The sequence below is a fragment of the Danio rerio genome, chromosome 8 (genome assembly GCF_049306965.1).
Source record: "Danio rerio strain Tuebingen ecotype United States chromosome 8, GRCz12tu, whole genome shotgun sequence".
Lineage (NCBI taxonomy): Eukaryota > Metazoa > Chordata > Actinopteri > Cypriniformes > Danionidae > Danio > Danio rerio.
The window spans coordinates 13,281,857-13,297,760 of record NC_133183.1 but is presented as its reverse complement, the minus strand read 5'-3'; the positions used below and the strand labels follow the sequence as shown (position 1 = coordinate 13,297,760).

The following is a 15,904-nucleotide window of genomic DNA, read 5'->3' as shown; positions in this document are numbered from 1 at the left end:
GCAATTGTGAAAAGGGACAAATGTTTAAAATGCAAAATGAAAAATTACTGAAAAGTCAAAATCATGATACTGTGTATTAGAGAGATTATCAAAACCACAAAAGCTGTGACTTATCACATGCAAAGCTCTGTTCATTTTCACACCTAGAGCAAATAGCTTAGTAATAACCTAATTTTTATTCTTCGTGACTCAGTGGTTAGCACTGTCGCCTGACAGCAAGAAGGTTGCTGGTTCGAGTCCCGGCTGGGTCAATTGCCATTCCTGTGTGGAGTTTGCATGTTCTCCCCATGTTGGCGTGGGTTTCCTCTGGGTGCTTTGGTTTCCCCCACAAGTTAAAGACATGCGCTGTAGTTGAATTGGGTATTTCAGGAGTCGTTTATTGAGCGAAAAGTTTTAAAAGTTAATGGTTCGTTAATAGCGAGAATTTTACATTAAAAAATTAGTGACGATAAAAAAAATAAATAAATAAATAAATAAATAAAATAAAAAACTGCCAATTAGTTCATAGATTTTACCAAATTAAAAAAATAAATAACTAAATAAAAAAGTACAAACTCTTACTCCCAGAATTACAGATTTGGGGGCCATAAACAAAGAAAAAAGGAAAGGAAAAATAAGTTGCAGGATGAGATGCAGGACAGGGCATCAAGACCTCAGACTGGGCCGAAGGTTTACCCTAAGCACAGAGCTAAAATAATGAAGGAGTGGCTTCACAACAACTCTGTGACTGTTCTTGAATGGCCCAGCCAGAGCCCTGACATGAATCCAATTGAGCATCTCTGGAGAGACAATTACCATCCAACCTGACAGAACTGGAGAGGATCTGCAAGATGGAATGGCAGAGGATCCCCAAATCCAAGTGTGTAAAACGTGTTGCATCTTTCCCAAAAAGACTCATGGCTGTATTAGATCCAAAGGCTGCTTCCACTAAGTACTGAGCAAAGGGTCTGAATATTTAGGACCGTGTGATATTTCAGTGTGATATTTATATTTTTTTAATAAATCTGCAAAAATGTCAACAATGCTGTCTTTTTCTGTCAATATGGTGAGCTGTGTGTACATTATTAATAAAAAAAAACGAATTTTAATTTTAACAAAATGGCTGCTATGTAAAAAAAAAAAAAAAAAAAAAAAAGACAAAAAAAGAAGAAAAAAAAAAGAAAGAGCGAAAACATTTAAGAGGGTCTGAATACTTTCTGTACCCACTGTACATCTACCTCTGAATAAAAATTTCATTGAATGAAAAACACAGCACAATAAAAAGACATTTTCTTAGTAAATTAGTTCATCCGTAAAGGTCACATGAAGTGCTTTGAAATTACGTTTTTTTACTCAATGTTTGACTTATGGTAGCTCCTCCTCCAAAAAACAGCCAGTAGTATTTCATTTATATCAGCTCAGCCAATAAGAGTGGTACATATTAATCGCATCGAATGAAAAGCAAATGAGAAGCGTCCTGAAAGGAGCGAGGCATGTCATTTACCCGAGTAACATAACTAGTTTAACTACAGTGGGAACGGAAAGTATTCAGACCCTCTTAAATTTTTCATCTGCAGGGACAGGAAGACTGGTTCCAATCAAGGAAAAACTAATGCGGCCAAGTATAAGGATATCCTGAACAAAAACCTTCACCAGAGTGCTCAGGACCTCAGACTGGGCTGAAGGTTTACCCTAAGCACACAGCTAAAATAATGAAGGAGTGGCTTCACAACAACTCTTTGACTGTTCTTGAATGGGCAAGCCAGAGCCCTGACTTAAATCCAAATGAACATCTCTAGAGAGACTTAAAAATGGCTGTTCACCAATGTTTACCATTCCAACCTAACAGAACTAGAGGGGATCTGCAAGGAGGAATGGCAGAGGATCCCCAAATCCAATTTTTTTTTAGTTTAATTGAATGAAAAACGCAGCACAGTGAAAAGATTTTCTAGATAAATTTGTTCATCCTTAAAGATCACATGAAGTGCTTTGAAATAAAATTTTTTTACTCAATGTTTGACTTATGGTAGCTCCTCCTCCAAATAAAAACAGCCAATAGCATTTTGTTTATATCAGCTCAAATGAAAAGCGTCTTGAACGGGGCAGGGCATGTCATTTACTTAAGAGCATTCGATTGGTCAGAAGATTTGATAAGTATGAAGTGACATAAAAAAATTATTTGATACACTTAAGCTAGGGGTGTCCAAACTTGGTCCTGGCGGGCCGGTGCAGATTTTAGCTCTAAACTGCCTCAACACAGTCGCAACGATGGGTCTTGAAAGCCTAGTAAGAGCTTTATTAGATCAGCAGTTCCCAAACTTTTCAGCCTGCGACCCACAAAATAACAATGCCATTGACTCGCGACCCCCAATATCCTCTGAGGTGGTTATAAAGACAGAAACCTTGCATGCAATAGCGCACACACACCAACACACCCAGGTCTAATCTTCGTTTAATTTTTTTAATGTATGTGAGTGCTGTAAATGGGCCAGAAAGTTAAACCTGGTGTTATAAAATCAATCTGCTGCATCTGTCTTTAATATAATGTAATTACCACAGGGGTCGCAATCCAATAGAACAAGTAACTATAAGCTAGTATCTATATAGTATATAGTAATTATAAATGACTATTTTTCCTCTTCAGTAGGTTATGAATACAATATGGTAATTCTTATGGTTTAATAAAAATAGATTTTTGGACACCAGGCGACCCCCCCTTCATTGTCCAGCGACCCCTAGGGGGGTCCCGACCCCCACTTTGAGAACCACTGTATTAGATAACCCAGGTGACTGGGGTTAGAACTAAACTTTCCAGGACTGAGTCTGGACACCCCTGAAGCAACAAACTGCAAGCTTTGGGTATGTCCATGTTCTAGATGGTTTCACATCTTTGGAGCACACTACTTTATTCACCTTATTCTCCTCCGACGAGTGGGCGCTGCCATTTGAATCTTTTTGGCTCGAGACTTCCGGTCTCATTCACTTCCATTCATATTTTGACGTTAAAAACGGCTCATTACGCTGCTAGATGTTGCAATTTGGTATTTTCCTATTATATTATTCTACTTGGTCTGTATAGTCATGCAAACATTTGTTTGTAGAGCAAGTAGTTTGACCGTTTTCTGCCGTTTATTATTTCTAGTCGTTTCTCCTATAGGCGACTGAATCGGAAGTTCTAAGACAATCGGGAAAACAGTTGACTTCCGCATTTTAGAATAAGGTCAATAGACATCCTTAAGACTAACATACTGATACTAACATGTAAAAAAATGGGGAAGTCAATTATAAAACATCAAATCATTAACTAAACCCTACAGCCCATCTGCCACAGCTTATGGTTACAACAGCAAATGTCCACACATCAAACTGCACTCATCAAAACCATTTTATGGGCTTGTCGAACTTTCTGCAGAAAGGATGCACTCACTCACTCACTCACTCACCCTGCAGACGGACATCTGGTTGGTGGTGAGGGTGCCAGTCTTGTCGGAGCAGATGACTGAGGTGCAGCCCAGAGTCTCCACAGAGGGCAGAGAGCGGACGATGGCGTTCTTCTTGGCCATACGGCGAGTGCCGAGAGCCAGGCAGGTGGTGATGACAGCGGGCAGACCTTCAGGAATGGCAGCTACAGCCAGAGCCACGGCGATCTTGAAGTAGTAAACGGCGCCACGGATCCAGGAGCCACCGTGGACGGGGTCGTTGAAGTGGCCGATGTTGATGATCCAGACGGCGATGCAGATCAGGGAGATGACTTTAGAGAGCTGCTCGCCAAACTCGTCCAGCTTCTGCTGCAGCGGCGTCCTCTCCTGCTCGGTGGAGGCCATTTCATCACGGATCTTACCGATCTCTGTGTTCACACCTGTGGCCACCACTACGCCGATGGCTTTACCTGCAGCAATGTTGGTTCCCTGAAAAATGCATATACAGTTGAAGTCAGAATTATTACATATCCTGAATATTTTTCCTCCCAAATTCTGTTTACCGAAAAGAAACACAGTTCTAATCATAGTTTTAATAACTAAATTCTAATAACTGATTTCTATTGACTTTGCCATAATGAAAGTAAATAATATTTTACTACATATTTTTCAAGATACTAGTATTCAGCTTAAAGTGACATTTAAAGGCTTAACTGTGTTAATTAGGCAAGTTAGGGTAAATAGGCAAGTCGTTGTATAAGTATGGTATGTTCTGTAGAAACTTGAAAAAAATTTGCCTGATGACTAATAATTGACCATAAAATGTTTTTTAAAAAATTCAAAACTGCTTTTATTCTAGCCAAAATAAAACTTTCTCCAGAAGAAAAAATATTATAGGAAACAGTGAAAATTGCCTTTCTCTGTTAACATCATTTCAGAAACAAAACTTTACAGGATGGCTAATCATTTTGACTTCAACTGTACTTCAATACATTCAGTTCACTTGCAAAGGCAATAAAATAGCATGGTGCAAAAAATACAAAATAAAGGGAATTAGATTTATACATCACATGAAAGATAAACAACAAATATGTTTTGCACTGATGTATGGTTTGTTAGGGCTATGTTAGAATAAACAAAAATACAACCATTTAAATCTGGATAAAACGTACAAAAATAAATAAATGCAAATATATAGAAATTTGCCATTAAAGTGTTCACATGAAGTTCTTAGCAAAGAATGTTAATAAAATCTTTTAATAAGTTTTAAAATATTTACAGAAGACAATTTACAAAATTTCTTAAATGGAACACATTTAACCGAGTCAATCTAGGACCATATTTACTTATAGATATATACCACATATAGGACCATAGAAAGTTTTTAGAAACAAAAAACTAAGTATTTTAGTAATTTTTAGAAAGAAACAAAAATAAAGTATTGAGAAAAAAAATTAATAGCTAAAAAAAAAAAAAGATTTTTTTATTGCAATATTTTAGTTTTTTTTTTCACTGCTTGGTTTTTATTAGCAGTTCTTTTTTTGTTGGCAAATTCCAAATTTTTCTCAAATTAATCTGAAATTAGAAATATAAAGCATAAAAAGAGAGCATATTGGCATTAAAATATCCAAATTAAGTTTTTTGCCATGTACATTACTAAATCAAAGAATATGTTTTTATAAATATTGACAGTAGGAAATTTACAAAATGTTTAAATGGAAGACCTCTTTATTAAATATTCAAATAATTTCTTGAAATAAAATAAAATACATTTTAATTCTAATTTAAAAACTTTGTTTTAACACACCATGCATCTGAAATAAAGTGTTTACAGATTACTTTTTGAAATATCAATAGCCTTGTATTAAATCTCTAATCACTAAAACTAATTGAATTGGTGCATCTAAATCGATACCAAGCTCAAAACAAGATTTAGTTGATATTTAATGTTCTTACTGAGAACAACATGTTCTTCTTGTCCTGATTGACGGCACGGGGATCCGGCACGGGGTCAGTATGCTTGATGACAGATACAGACTCGCCTGCAAAAAAAAAAAAAGGAGAAATAAATCACATGAAGTGCTTTGAATTTTTTTTTTTTTTACTCAATGTTTGACTTATGGTAAATCCACAGACAAAACACACTTGAAACTTAAATACAGACACGAAAAAAAAAAACAGTGTTACCTGTCAGAATAGACTGGTCCACTCGGAGTGTGGTGGACTTGATGGCACTGATACGGATATCGGCAGGCACCTTATCACCCACTAGAAAACAAATAAATAATTAGCTCATAAGCAAATATGTAGTAAAATTACAAGCCTTACTTGGGGTTAGGCAATATGGCAAATACGTAATCTCAATAATTCTTTTCCATATTGAACGATAACGATATACATTTCAATAGAAGCTGTTTATGTTTCCAGATTTAAAAAGGAGTACCCTAACAATGACAGAAGCCACAAAAATTAAAGGGTCCATTAAATAGCATAACATTTTTGGCCGATAAATCGGTACATCTCTAATATGAACACACTTTTAGATTCCCATAGTTGCACATTTCTACTGTGTGATTGGCTCTTAGATCAATTCAGAGTAAAAAAAAAAAAAAAAATAAAAAAAAACACAAGTATAGCGTTTAACATTGTTATTGACTAATTTTATTGCAGTTCGATATAAGATTGCTTATTGGCTCAGCCCTAACCTTACTACAAAAGAAGTATAGGGACAGTGCACCCAAAAAGGAAAATTCTCTCATTAGTTACTCATCCTCCACTTCAGACCTTTGAGTGATAAAAGTTAAAAGAAGAGTTTTTCTCTGTTAAACATGATAAAAGATATTAAAAGTATGAAGGAAACTGTTAGCCATCGGCTACCATAGGGAAAAAAAACTAGTGTAAAGCTATATATATATATATATATATATATATATATATATATATATATATATATATATATATATATATATATATATATATATATATAAATATATATATATATATATATGATTGATTTACTGCAATTCTTGCAATAAAAAAAAGACTTGGATAACAAAACAATTGTCCAATATTGTTTATCTATATTAACACAAAAAAGGCAGAAATAATCCTCAAAATACCATGTTTTGCACAATAGAAACTCTTTATGAGCACATAGGTTAAAGGTGCAGTACGCAAGTTTGACACCCAGTGGTAGAACTAGTTATTGCATTCCTGAAATCAAAACAAATGCAAGCGCAGATTGCCAGATTGATGACCAACAGGTAAATCGTGTTCGATAAAAAAGTAACGGCACGCGATGACAGAACATCTCTTTTTAATATGGAAAATAATCTAAGCAACACCACAAATTGATATATTAGAAACGGCTCTTATTTCTTGTTTCAATCTGAATGTTTTTCAGATAAACAAGAATGTTTACTTGGCTTATTTCTTAAATATCTGCAAAAATATTATGGTATTTTAGGCTTTAGAAGAGTCAAAAACTAACATACAACACCTTTAACACATCTTTTTAACTCCGTTATGCTAAATGTACTATCCTTAAAAGTAAAACGTGTAAAAACATGCAGTAAAGAGGCAGTAAATAATGCAATGTTACAAATAAGAATAACTGTTATAAATCAATACAGAAATAAGATGCCCTATGTTTAGACTTCAAGTTTTGGTGTTTGTTTGCTTGTTTTTTTAAGTAATTTTTTATCCACATATTGCATCTTGACAAGTGTCAGAACGCAGCATTTAGAAACTCATAACCCTCAATGCCTTCTAAAAAAATCTTTTCCTGACTGATGAAAAACTTGGCAACGTGACGAACCCAAATTAAGTTATGATCTTTAATTAACAAAATCCACCAGTCCCCTTCTCATAGTCATTAAAGGACTTAAAAAGGCAACTAGAGAGCGAGAACATGCTCGCCCCATGGAGAACAAAAGACACATGTAAGCTCATCAGGGCCAAGAGAAGAAAATAGAATGGGGAACAACAATGTGCCGCGCCAAAAATGGGAAAACTATTTTGATATGTTGGCTGATCAGCTTTAAACATAAAAGGCATGACAGCAGCTGTCCGATTGTTGGACAGGAAGAGTCCCCCACACCCCCACATGCAGTCAATCATATGAGAAATAATACTGCCTTCATGTTTTCAGAACTCATAACAATACTGTTTAAGAACACTGCATAAGAGTATAAGTGATATGCATTCCTAAAGAGACAGCTGTGGAAATATGAATTAATATAATCTAGCTTTAAATTAACTATATAGATATATGCAAATGCTAAAGGCAGGCTCCCAACGACTGTGCCATTAGCTTTGGATGATACTTTTAAGCTGGTCAGGGCAGGTGAAACCTCAGGATCTATTCAAGACCCTAAAACAAGATCTTCAGCTAAAACTAGTCATGCCTGTTTTCTATGTCTCCACCTACAAACGCTGCCCCCCTCATAGTGGTTCGAATGAATCACCGCTGTAACGAGTCTTTAGCCCTGTCGGTGTGACGTCTTTATGGAACTCAAGTCCCGCCCATTTCTCGCGTTCGCAGACCCGGGAAAATTTAAACTCCCGGTCTCGCCCACAAACACTAGAAAAAAAAAAAAAAAAAAGACAAACACTTTAGCAGATCCTAGCTAAATCATGTCGCAGAGATGCTGTGCTTTGAAGTGTGAAAGAAAATTAGTGTTATTTTCCCTACCCAAAGACGAGGCTGTGAAGAATCAGTGGTTAAAGTTGCAAAAATGTTTTCAAAAATATCTCATTATAGCCCTAGCCTTGTGCTGTGTTCCGGTCATTTTTCTGATGAGCGTTTCAGCAATCTACACACTTACAACGGGGGATTTGTCGGCCATTTGGAAGGATCAGAAAAGACTATTGATGTAAGGAACTTTACAGTACAGTTCATGGACCAGTTTCTTGGTCTATTTCACAAGTGTAAGCAAGTGTGATTAAAATGGCTGCCTCGTTTTCTCTAGCTTGCAAATTATGTATTTAATTGTGTTTTGTTACTTGTAACCGCTTGTACTGTATCTGATTAACTCTTCATATTCTCATATCGCGTCTAAAACCACATTGAAAACGCAACACTTGCCGCTTTGCTTACGGATTTAAATGCGTTTGTGAGCTCATGATTCTCTGCCGTTTGTCGTTGATATGGCCACCGTCAGCTGTTTCTACACGCGTGCGGCAGTCAAGTTTCAAAATAGTTCAGCTTTCGCCACTGTGTGGATTAATACTGAATGTGTCACTTTTTTACTTATGGTTAAGAATAGAGCAATATGCTGGTGTTAAACTGCATTGCTTTAATGCACTCCTGCATTGGGCTCACACATACACTGTGCACTCTGACTACTTCAACAATGTTGATAAGCTGTGGTGGGAATTTCTCTTCATCTCACACAGAATGCAGTCGACCAATCAGCTCAGATTATTATCATGCCAAGAAGTTTGGGAACAAATGAATCATTGAACAAATCATATGAGAGTCATTTGGATAATTAGGTAAAAATAAATGCGTATTATAAGACCATGAAAGTGTTTTTTGACCTTGGATGCATGTTGTTAGAGAACCCCCTAAAATTTTTCCAGTTCATGTGGACTTTAAACAGCTTTGAATCACTTAAAAAATTTTAATAAAATTGTTGAAACCTGAATAACTAATTAATGTATAAAAAATGCAAAACATTTGTCATTGAGTTTTTTTTTTTTTTTCAGAGAACATATTTTTTAAAGATTTTTCTCAAAATGAACATGTTCTGCACCGAGCCATAAACCTCCATTTCCATTAGAGTTGCACAATATATCATTTCAGCATCGATATACAATGTGATCAATTGCAATGGTTACATCGCAGCATATGCAATATTGAGTTTGAATTAGAGTTTACCACTTGCATGTGTTTTTGCAGCATGAGGATTTTAAAAGCATAGAGGCATTAGAAATTGCGTCATTTGAAACTTTAATAATGATTAATTTTTTATTGAATCATTTAATTCAATAAACTAGGGATGGGAAAATTAATCGATATGTATCGATACGCGGTCATGCGCGTGCACGATGCGAGTGCATCGGTTGAGCAGCAAAGGATGAATGAAATTTTGGAAGCAAATCGAGATGCATCGGTTTTTGCGAGATGCATCGGTTTTTCCAAGATACAGCTTATATTTTTAATATAGAATGTATTTTTTATTTATTAACAAGTGTTGTCGACCTGTTTTTGGAGCATAATTTAATCGACCTACATAAAGTAAGCCTTAGCAATGGATTTGCGGATGTGTACACTTACACTACAACTCAGTGTATCAGGTGTGCGGATGAAGCTAGTGGTGCGCCCTCAGAAAGCGCGAGAAGCAAAACAAACATTTTAGTTCCCACTGAGTTTTAAATCTAAAGTATGGCAACCTTATGGATTTAAGGATGGACGACTTGACAGGACAGATGCAATTTGCATAATATTTGCATCTATAAAATACGCGGGCAGTACGAGTAATCTGAAATCTCACTTGAAGCGGCGCCAGTGTTGTTGTGAAAGCATCTTCCAGTGCCAGCCCTGTCCATCTGCAAAGATATTCAGCCTAGTGTCACGGAGAACGAAGGTTTTAAACACCTCCTCCTGTTAATTTTTATTTAATAATAATAATAATAATAATGATAAAAATAATGGGTGTCACGGTGGCACAGTGGGTAGTTTGACCACCTCACAGCAAGAAGATTGCTGGTTTGTTATATTTTTATTAGCCTGTTGTTTACAGTGACAGTGATGTTTCAAAGCAGCATAACACTGCTAGTTCACGACCTTAAGTTTTGAATAATCAGTGGCAAAATATATCTTTGTAAAACTTGTTTACATATTTGAAAAGTTAAATCACAATTCTTGTTGTGCAATGCTCAACCTTTATGTTGCAAGAGTGCAAATATATATATTTTAATATATATTGCACTTATACATTCTGTTTATCTTGAAAATACTTAAATAATATGTGCTATATGTTCTAAAATGGCCCTCTACTGTAAACTGACACTTTGGCTCTGAGAGAAAAGCCAGTTTGTAAAAAAAAGTCTTGGTTTTGCTTGGTTAATAAATAATCAAACTCATTCAATGGCACAGCATCCTCTTTCACATCATCTCATAAACTTGATTTAATTAGTTAGTGCTGAATTATCGCATTGTATCGTGATATGGGTGTGAATCGTATCGTGTTGCATCGCAATATGTCACAAATGTATCGCTAATATATCGGATCGTATTCTTTGTATCGAGATGCGTATCGGATCGGCATTATAGCTTAGATGCCCAACCCTACAATAAACCCTACGCAGTATTATTTTACATGTGACTATTTGAATTACTGTACCTGAATACGGTTAAAAACACTGTTTATATAATTTGTATCCTTTTCTGAATTGTATTCATCTATGAAAATGTATCCATTTATATTTTATGCATGATTCACTCCCCTACAGAATCATCCCAATCCCAATTGTATTTATATTGCAATAAAAAAATAATAATAAATCTTTAAAAATCATGTACACAACCACAATTTTTTATATCATCATAAAGATAATCGTGTTTATATAAACACTATAAATGAGGAGGACTTCTTTCCTCCTTAATCCCTGGGTCTGAATGCAGACACAGTGGATAGCAGTGCAGCAGGTCTCTTTCCCTGTCTATTTCAACCATTAGCTTTGCGATAATGTGAAGTATTTTAAACAGACGAACACACCAGCACGGATATAGGCAATGTGTCTGAATGGTAACAAACTCAACTGATAAAAGTAATGTAAAAATTACTTTAAAAATTACAAGCTTTGAAAAAAATGCTTGCTGCAAACCAGCAGTTGTCTGCTGTATCGGCCCTGACAGAATCGCAGGGAAACATGCAACAAACCCCATGGATCATGAAAACAAACACAAACCCAGTTATTGGGCCTCATAGGTTGACAGGTCTGCCTTGCCTTCGGAAAGCATGTGCTCTCATGAATAGTTAAGCAAGGTCTTCACATATTAATATGTGGTCTTCGCTATTATTAATAATAATAATAATAAAAATAATAATGAGAAACCGACATGTCATCACTCCACTAGCAGATTCACAATACAGTATGTCACCGATTTTGATCCCATCTCAAAAAATATTTTAAGCATGGAGGATAAAATTAGCTGACAAAAGCTCAAAATTATCCAGTTTTCCCCACAATTAAAGCTCATAAGTGCTAACATTGTCTTAACTGATGCTCAACACTCGAAAATCTGTTAACACAAAAAACAACCTCTAAACCTAACATTTTTTTTAAAATATGTATGCACAAAATAATAGCCATTCCTAATGTAATCAATCAACTGGGGAGGTATGGTGCCAATTTTGTTCCTATTTATTTATAGTGTCTTGCACTTAAGGTTTGTACCTACTTAAGGGTGAATCAATATTGACAAAATTTCCATTTTGGGAGAACTCTCCTTTACGTCAGACAGAGTGTCTCTTTGTTGATCTGTCCACATTTAACATTAGTGAAAGTGCGCAGAGAATCGGTCCATGTTGAACATCAGTGAAAGTGTGCGAAGCATCTGTCCATGTTGAACACCAGTGCAAGTACACATAGCAGCCGTATGAAAAATGTCAGGGCATGACAACAATGGATGCCATGTGGCCTTGGCACAGATCAGCACACATGTGTCTGCTACAGGATCTCTGCACTGAGGATTAACGGTCTGTCCTTTCGACACAATCAGTGAGGAGTTGCGTTGCGAGGTCACCAAAACACGAGACCGGGATGGCTTTTCTCAGAAAGACTTAATGGAGCTCAATCACAACTTTCAGTCACCTAAACAGGGAACGAATGCACACAATGAGGTCTGGTTCCCCGAAGGTCATCCAGCATTGTTCACTGGTAACAAGAGCACCAACAGGCTCAGCCGACAAGTGCTCTGCTGTAGAAATGTGTGGATGCTCAGAGGATATGGATGAGGTTCTCTGATAGACAAACCACAATTTAATGGAAGAGAATAAGTGAAAATGATACTATATACAATTTTTTGTCAGTGCATTTAATTCAGAAATGAATAATTATCAGATTTTTAATTCTTTGAATTCTTTTATTTTTAGTTCTTGAGTGAAATCTCTAAATTGCCCATACTGTACAGAAAGTTGGAGAATCATTTGAGAATTGACACCGGCCGAGTTACTGTATTTTAATTACATTTTTGAGGAATACAATAATAAAACGAAATACATTTTAAATGTGTGTAATTTGAAAACAGTTACTAAAGTCAGTGTAATTGTGTCACAAATACAGTTTTTAGAAGAAAAAAAAAATGCTTATTTTAAAATCACGGTTTCTGCTGCATGTGCTTTCAAATTTCTGGAGAACGCGAGTTGAAATAGCAGCTGTCCAGTGGTTGTTTCTTCAAGTGGAAGGAGTGACATTAATTTCACGAAATGGAAAACCTTAAATATTGCTGTGAACTGCAGTCTAAATACACTCTATAAAGAATTTTCGGCTGATTTTAACTCGACTAGCAACTTGTTCAGTACTAGAACAGAAAGCAGTCTATGACAATACTTTTCACCAAGGAGGACACTGGTGCCCAAAAACACAGCGGCCCAACTCAGCCTAAACAGTTTACAAAAATTTTTGTGCAGGATCGAGAGTGAAGGTATACCTAGATAAAAACGGTCACATGACAAGAACTGAACGATCAGATTAATGCTTTGTTTGGAATATTCACATTTCCGTAGACTGATTACCTCAGACAAATACAGTATGCAAAAGCACTGCAGTGTTTGCGTGTTCTATGGATGTCAATGGTTATAGCTATCCAGTTTTTTTTCTAAATGTCTTCTTTTGTGTTTAAAAAAAAAGGGGAAAAAAAAGACAATTGAATGATTAAAGAATTTTAAGACTTGGGCAAACTCTTTAAGTCTTGAATAATTTAAGCTGCTATGATCAACCCATTGTAATGTTTTAGAGTGAATATTAAATTACTAAAAGAGCTGCAGTTTATGTTGTAGTTTTATAGGTATATTTTATGTTTTAAAAGTACCTTCAAAATGAAGTAATTAGTGATCTGATTAAAATTACTAATTACTTAATGTAAAAAGTAATCAGATTACAATTTTCCAGTAGTAATCAGTAATTTTTTGTAATTATTACTTTAAAGAAACTTTTCCAACAGTGAACACCAGTAATGTTAAGAGAAATTTCTAAATTACATAAACCACAACATAAAATATTGGAATAATAAATATAAAAATATTTACTTATTGCTTGATTTGTATGCATTATGGAAAAATCAGTAAAGCCTTTAGTTTAAGAACCAATTCTCAAGAGAGGCTTATCTATTGCTAAGATATTGGTTTTACAGTTGAAGTCAGAATTAATAAACCCCCTTTGAGTTTTGTTTTCTTTTTTAAATATTTCCCAAATGATGTTTAACAGAGCAAGGAAATTTTCACAGTATGTCTTATAATATTTTTTTCTTCTGGAGAAAGTCTTATTTGTTTTATTTCAGCTAGAATAAAAGCATTATTTAAAAAAAAAACATTAAGGTCAAAATTATTACCCCCTTTAAGCGATATGTTTTTTTTCTATAGTCTACAGAACAAACCTTCAGTATACAATAACTTGCCTATTACTCTAACCTTCTTAACCTAGTTAAATATCACTTTAAGCTGTATAGAAGCATCTTGAAAAATATCTAGTAAAATATTATTAACTGTCATCATGGCAAAGATAAAATAAATCAGTAATTAAAAACAGAGTTAATAAAACTTTTATGTTTAAAAATGTGTTGGAAAAAAAAATCTCTCAGTTAAACAAAAGTTGGGGAAAAAAATAAACAGGGGGCTAATAATTCTGGCTTCAACTGTACTTATAAGTACTTATAAAGTAAATATTAAGCATCATTCTGAGCTTATTACTACATTAATAGCTATTAATAAGCAGCAAATTCGGAGTGAGAGGAAAAAGGTCAGTTAATGGTTTATTAATAGCGAGTGTTGTACATCAAAATTAAGTATTGTTTCCCACTATTAATTACTGGCTTACTACATGGTTTTGATTAATATAATGACTGTTTATCGGTACTTATAAAAGTATGATCCTTTTCTACACCCCTAATTGGTTAGTATGATTGAATATTAGCAAATTAGTACTTCACTGAGCTAAAAGTCTTAGTTAATGGTTAGTTAATTGCAGGAACTGTACCACAAGTGTCACCAAAATTTGTATTGTTTTTTTATTTCTATAACCAATAATTAGCAGATTGAGATGCGTGTATTTCCAAAAAGCCAGTTCCATTAATCCAACCACAATTTCAAATCACAATTCAGCACCTTGATTGCTGACTCAAAGTTACTGTGATTCAAGCTAAACTGAAGTAATTCTCAATTCAATTCAGGATGTTTTTACAATATACTCCCCCAAATGAAACTGGATCAGATGAACATGCCAATAATTAAGAACAATACTCAATTCAAACTCCAGATTTAATATTACATGGATACGTTTTTCAATGAGAAGCTCAAGCACTGCTGACTAACACAGACGAGCACAATGAGGTGAGAATGACGTGTCGATTTAATTTCGTTCTAGCTAAGAGCTGATTCATGGCTTAAGAGAAGCCTTATGGAGCGATTCACAAGTGCGTCAAGCCTTTCCAGAACATACCAGCATTTATCAGTATGCATATACAAAAAGCCCCTGCGATGAGCTATTTCAGGCATATCTGGCCTCCAGGTAGCAGCATGACCTCCGAACCTCAGAGTTGTTAGAGTTATCTATTCGCCCACTGTACTCCTCCTCACAGGCCCTCAAAGAGCACAGAATAAACCCAGCAAAAAGGGCCCTACAGGACACCCACACAAGGACTCAATACTCAAATACTAATGCACCGTTAAAGATCAAGACCACAATGGAAAGGAAGATGCGGTATATGCAAACATTCCAGCTGCCATATCATAAAGCACTTCAGTATCTTAAAATACCTCCAGCATGCATCAATCAGCTGGGTAAGATAGCTCACACCTAACCCTCCGCGGGTGGAGGTCAGGTGATGGAAAGCAGTATGGTTTCATTTAAAAGCTTTGTGCTTTCATCAGTGGCACAGCACCATTCATTCCTATGCTTGTTATGGTGACGCAGGAGGACACAGGGGTCAAACAAACATGCCTGCTCTTTATTTGCCACATGTCATCATAGAATAGTGATCTGATTCACAGGGAATGGTTGGTGGGTCAAGCTGAATCATTATAATGTGAAAAAAGCAGTCATGATTTGTGCACATACTTCTGGTGTGGCCATTTGCAAGAAGAATATCTGGTTTTAGAGACAGTCGCCAACTTCAATATAACAATTAAACCCCTGAGAATGTACTATTCAGTGTTTTAGGATAACTAAGGACTTTTGAAACAATTTGGTGACCTTTTGTGGTGGATCTACTTTCCATTTCTTAGTTGCATGCTTTAAGATGTTTTCTTGAAATGTATCAATAATTATTAAAGGGACAG

At 35.4% G+C, this 15,904-nt stretch overlaps 1 protein-coding gene across 2 annotated transcripts in view; it reads right to left on the bottom strand.

Moving 5' to 3' along the window:
- The window catches only part of atp2a2a (ATPase sarcoplasmic/endoplasmic reticulum Ca2+ transporting 2a), a 57,747-nt gene that overhangs the window by 24,052 nt on the left and 17,791 nt on the right, over positions 1-15,904 (bottom strand). For both annotated transcript variants that reach the window (XM_021478220.2, NM_200965.1), the window contains 3 exon segments: positions 5,586-5,666; positions 5,355-5,440; positions 3,423-3,887 (listed from right to left, as the gene is read on the bottom strand). In XM_021478220.2, the coding sequence (XP_021333895.1) occupies positions 3,423-3,887; positions 5,355-5,440; positions 5,586-5,666 (632 nt within the window).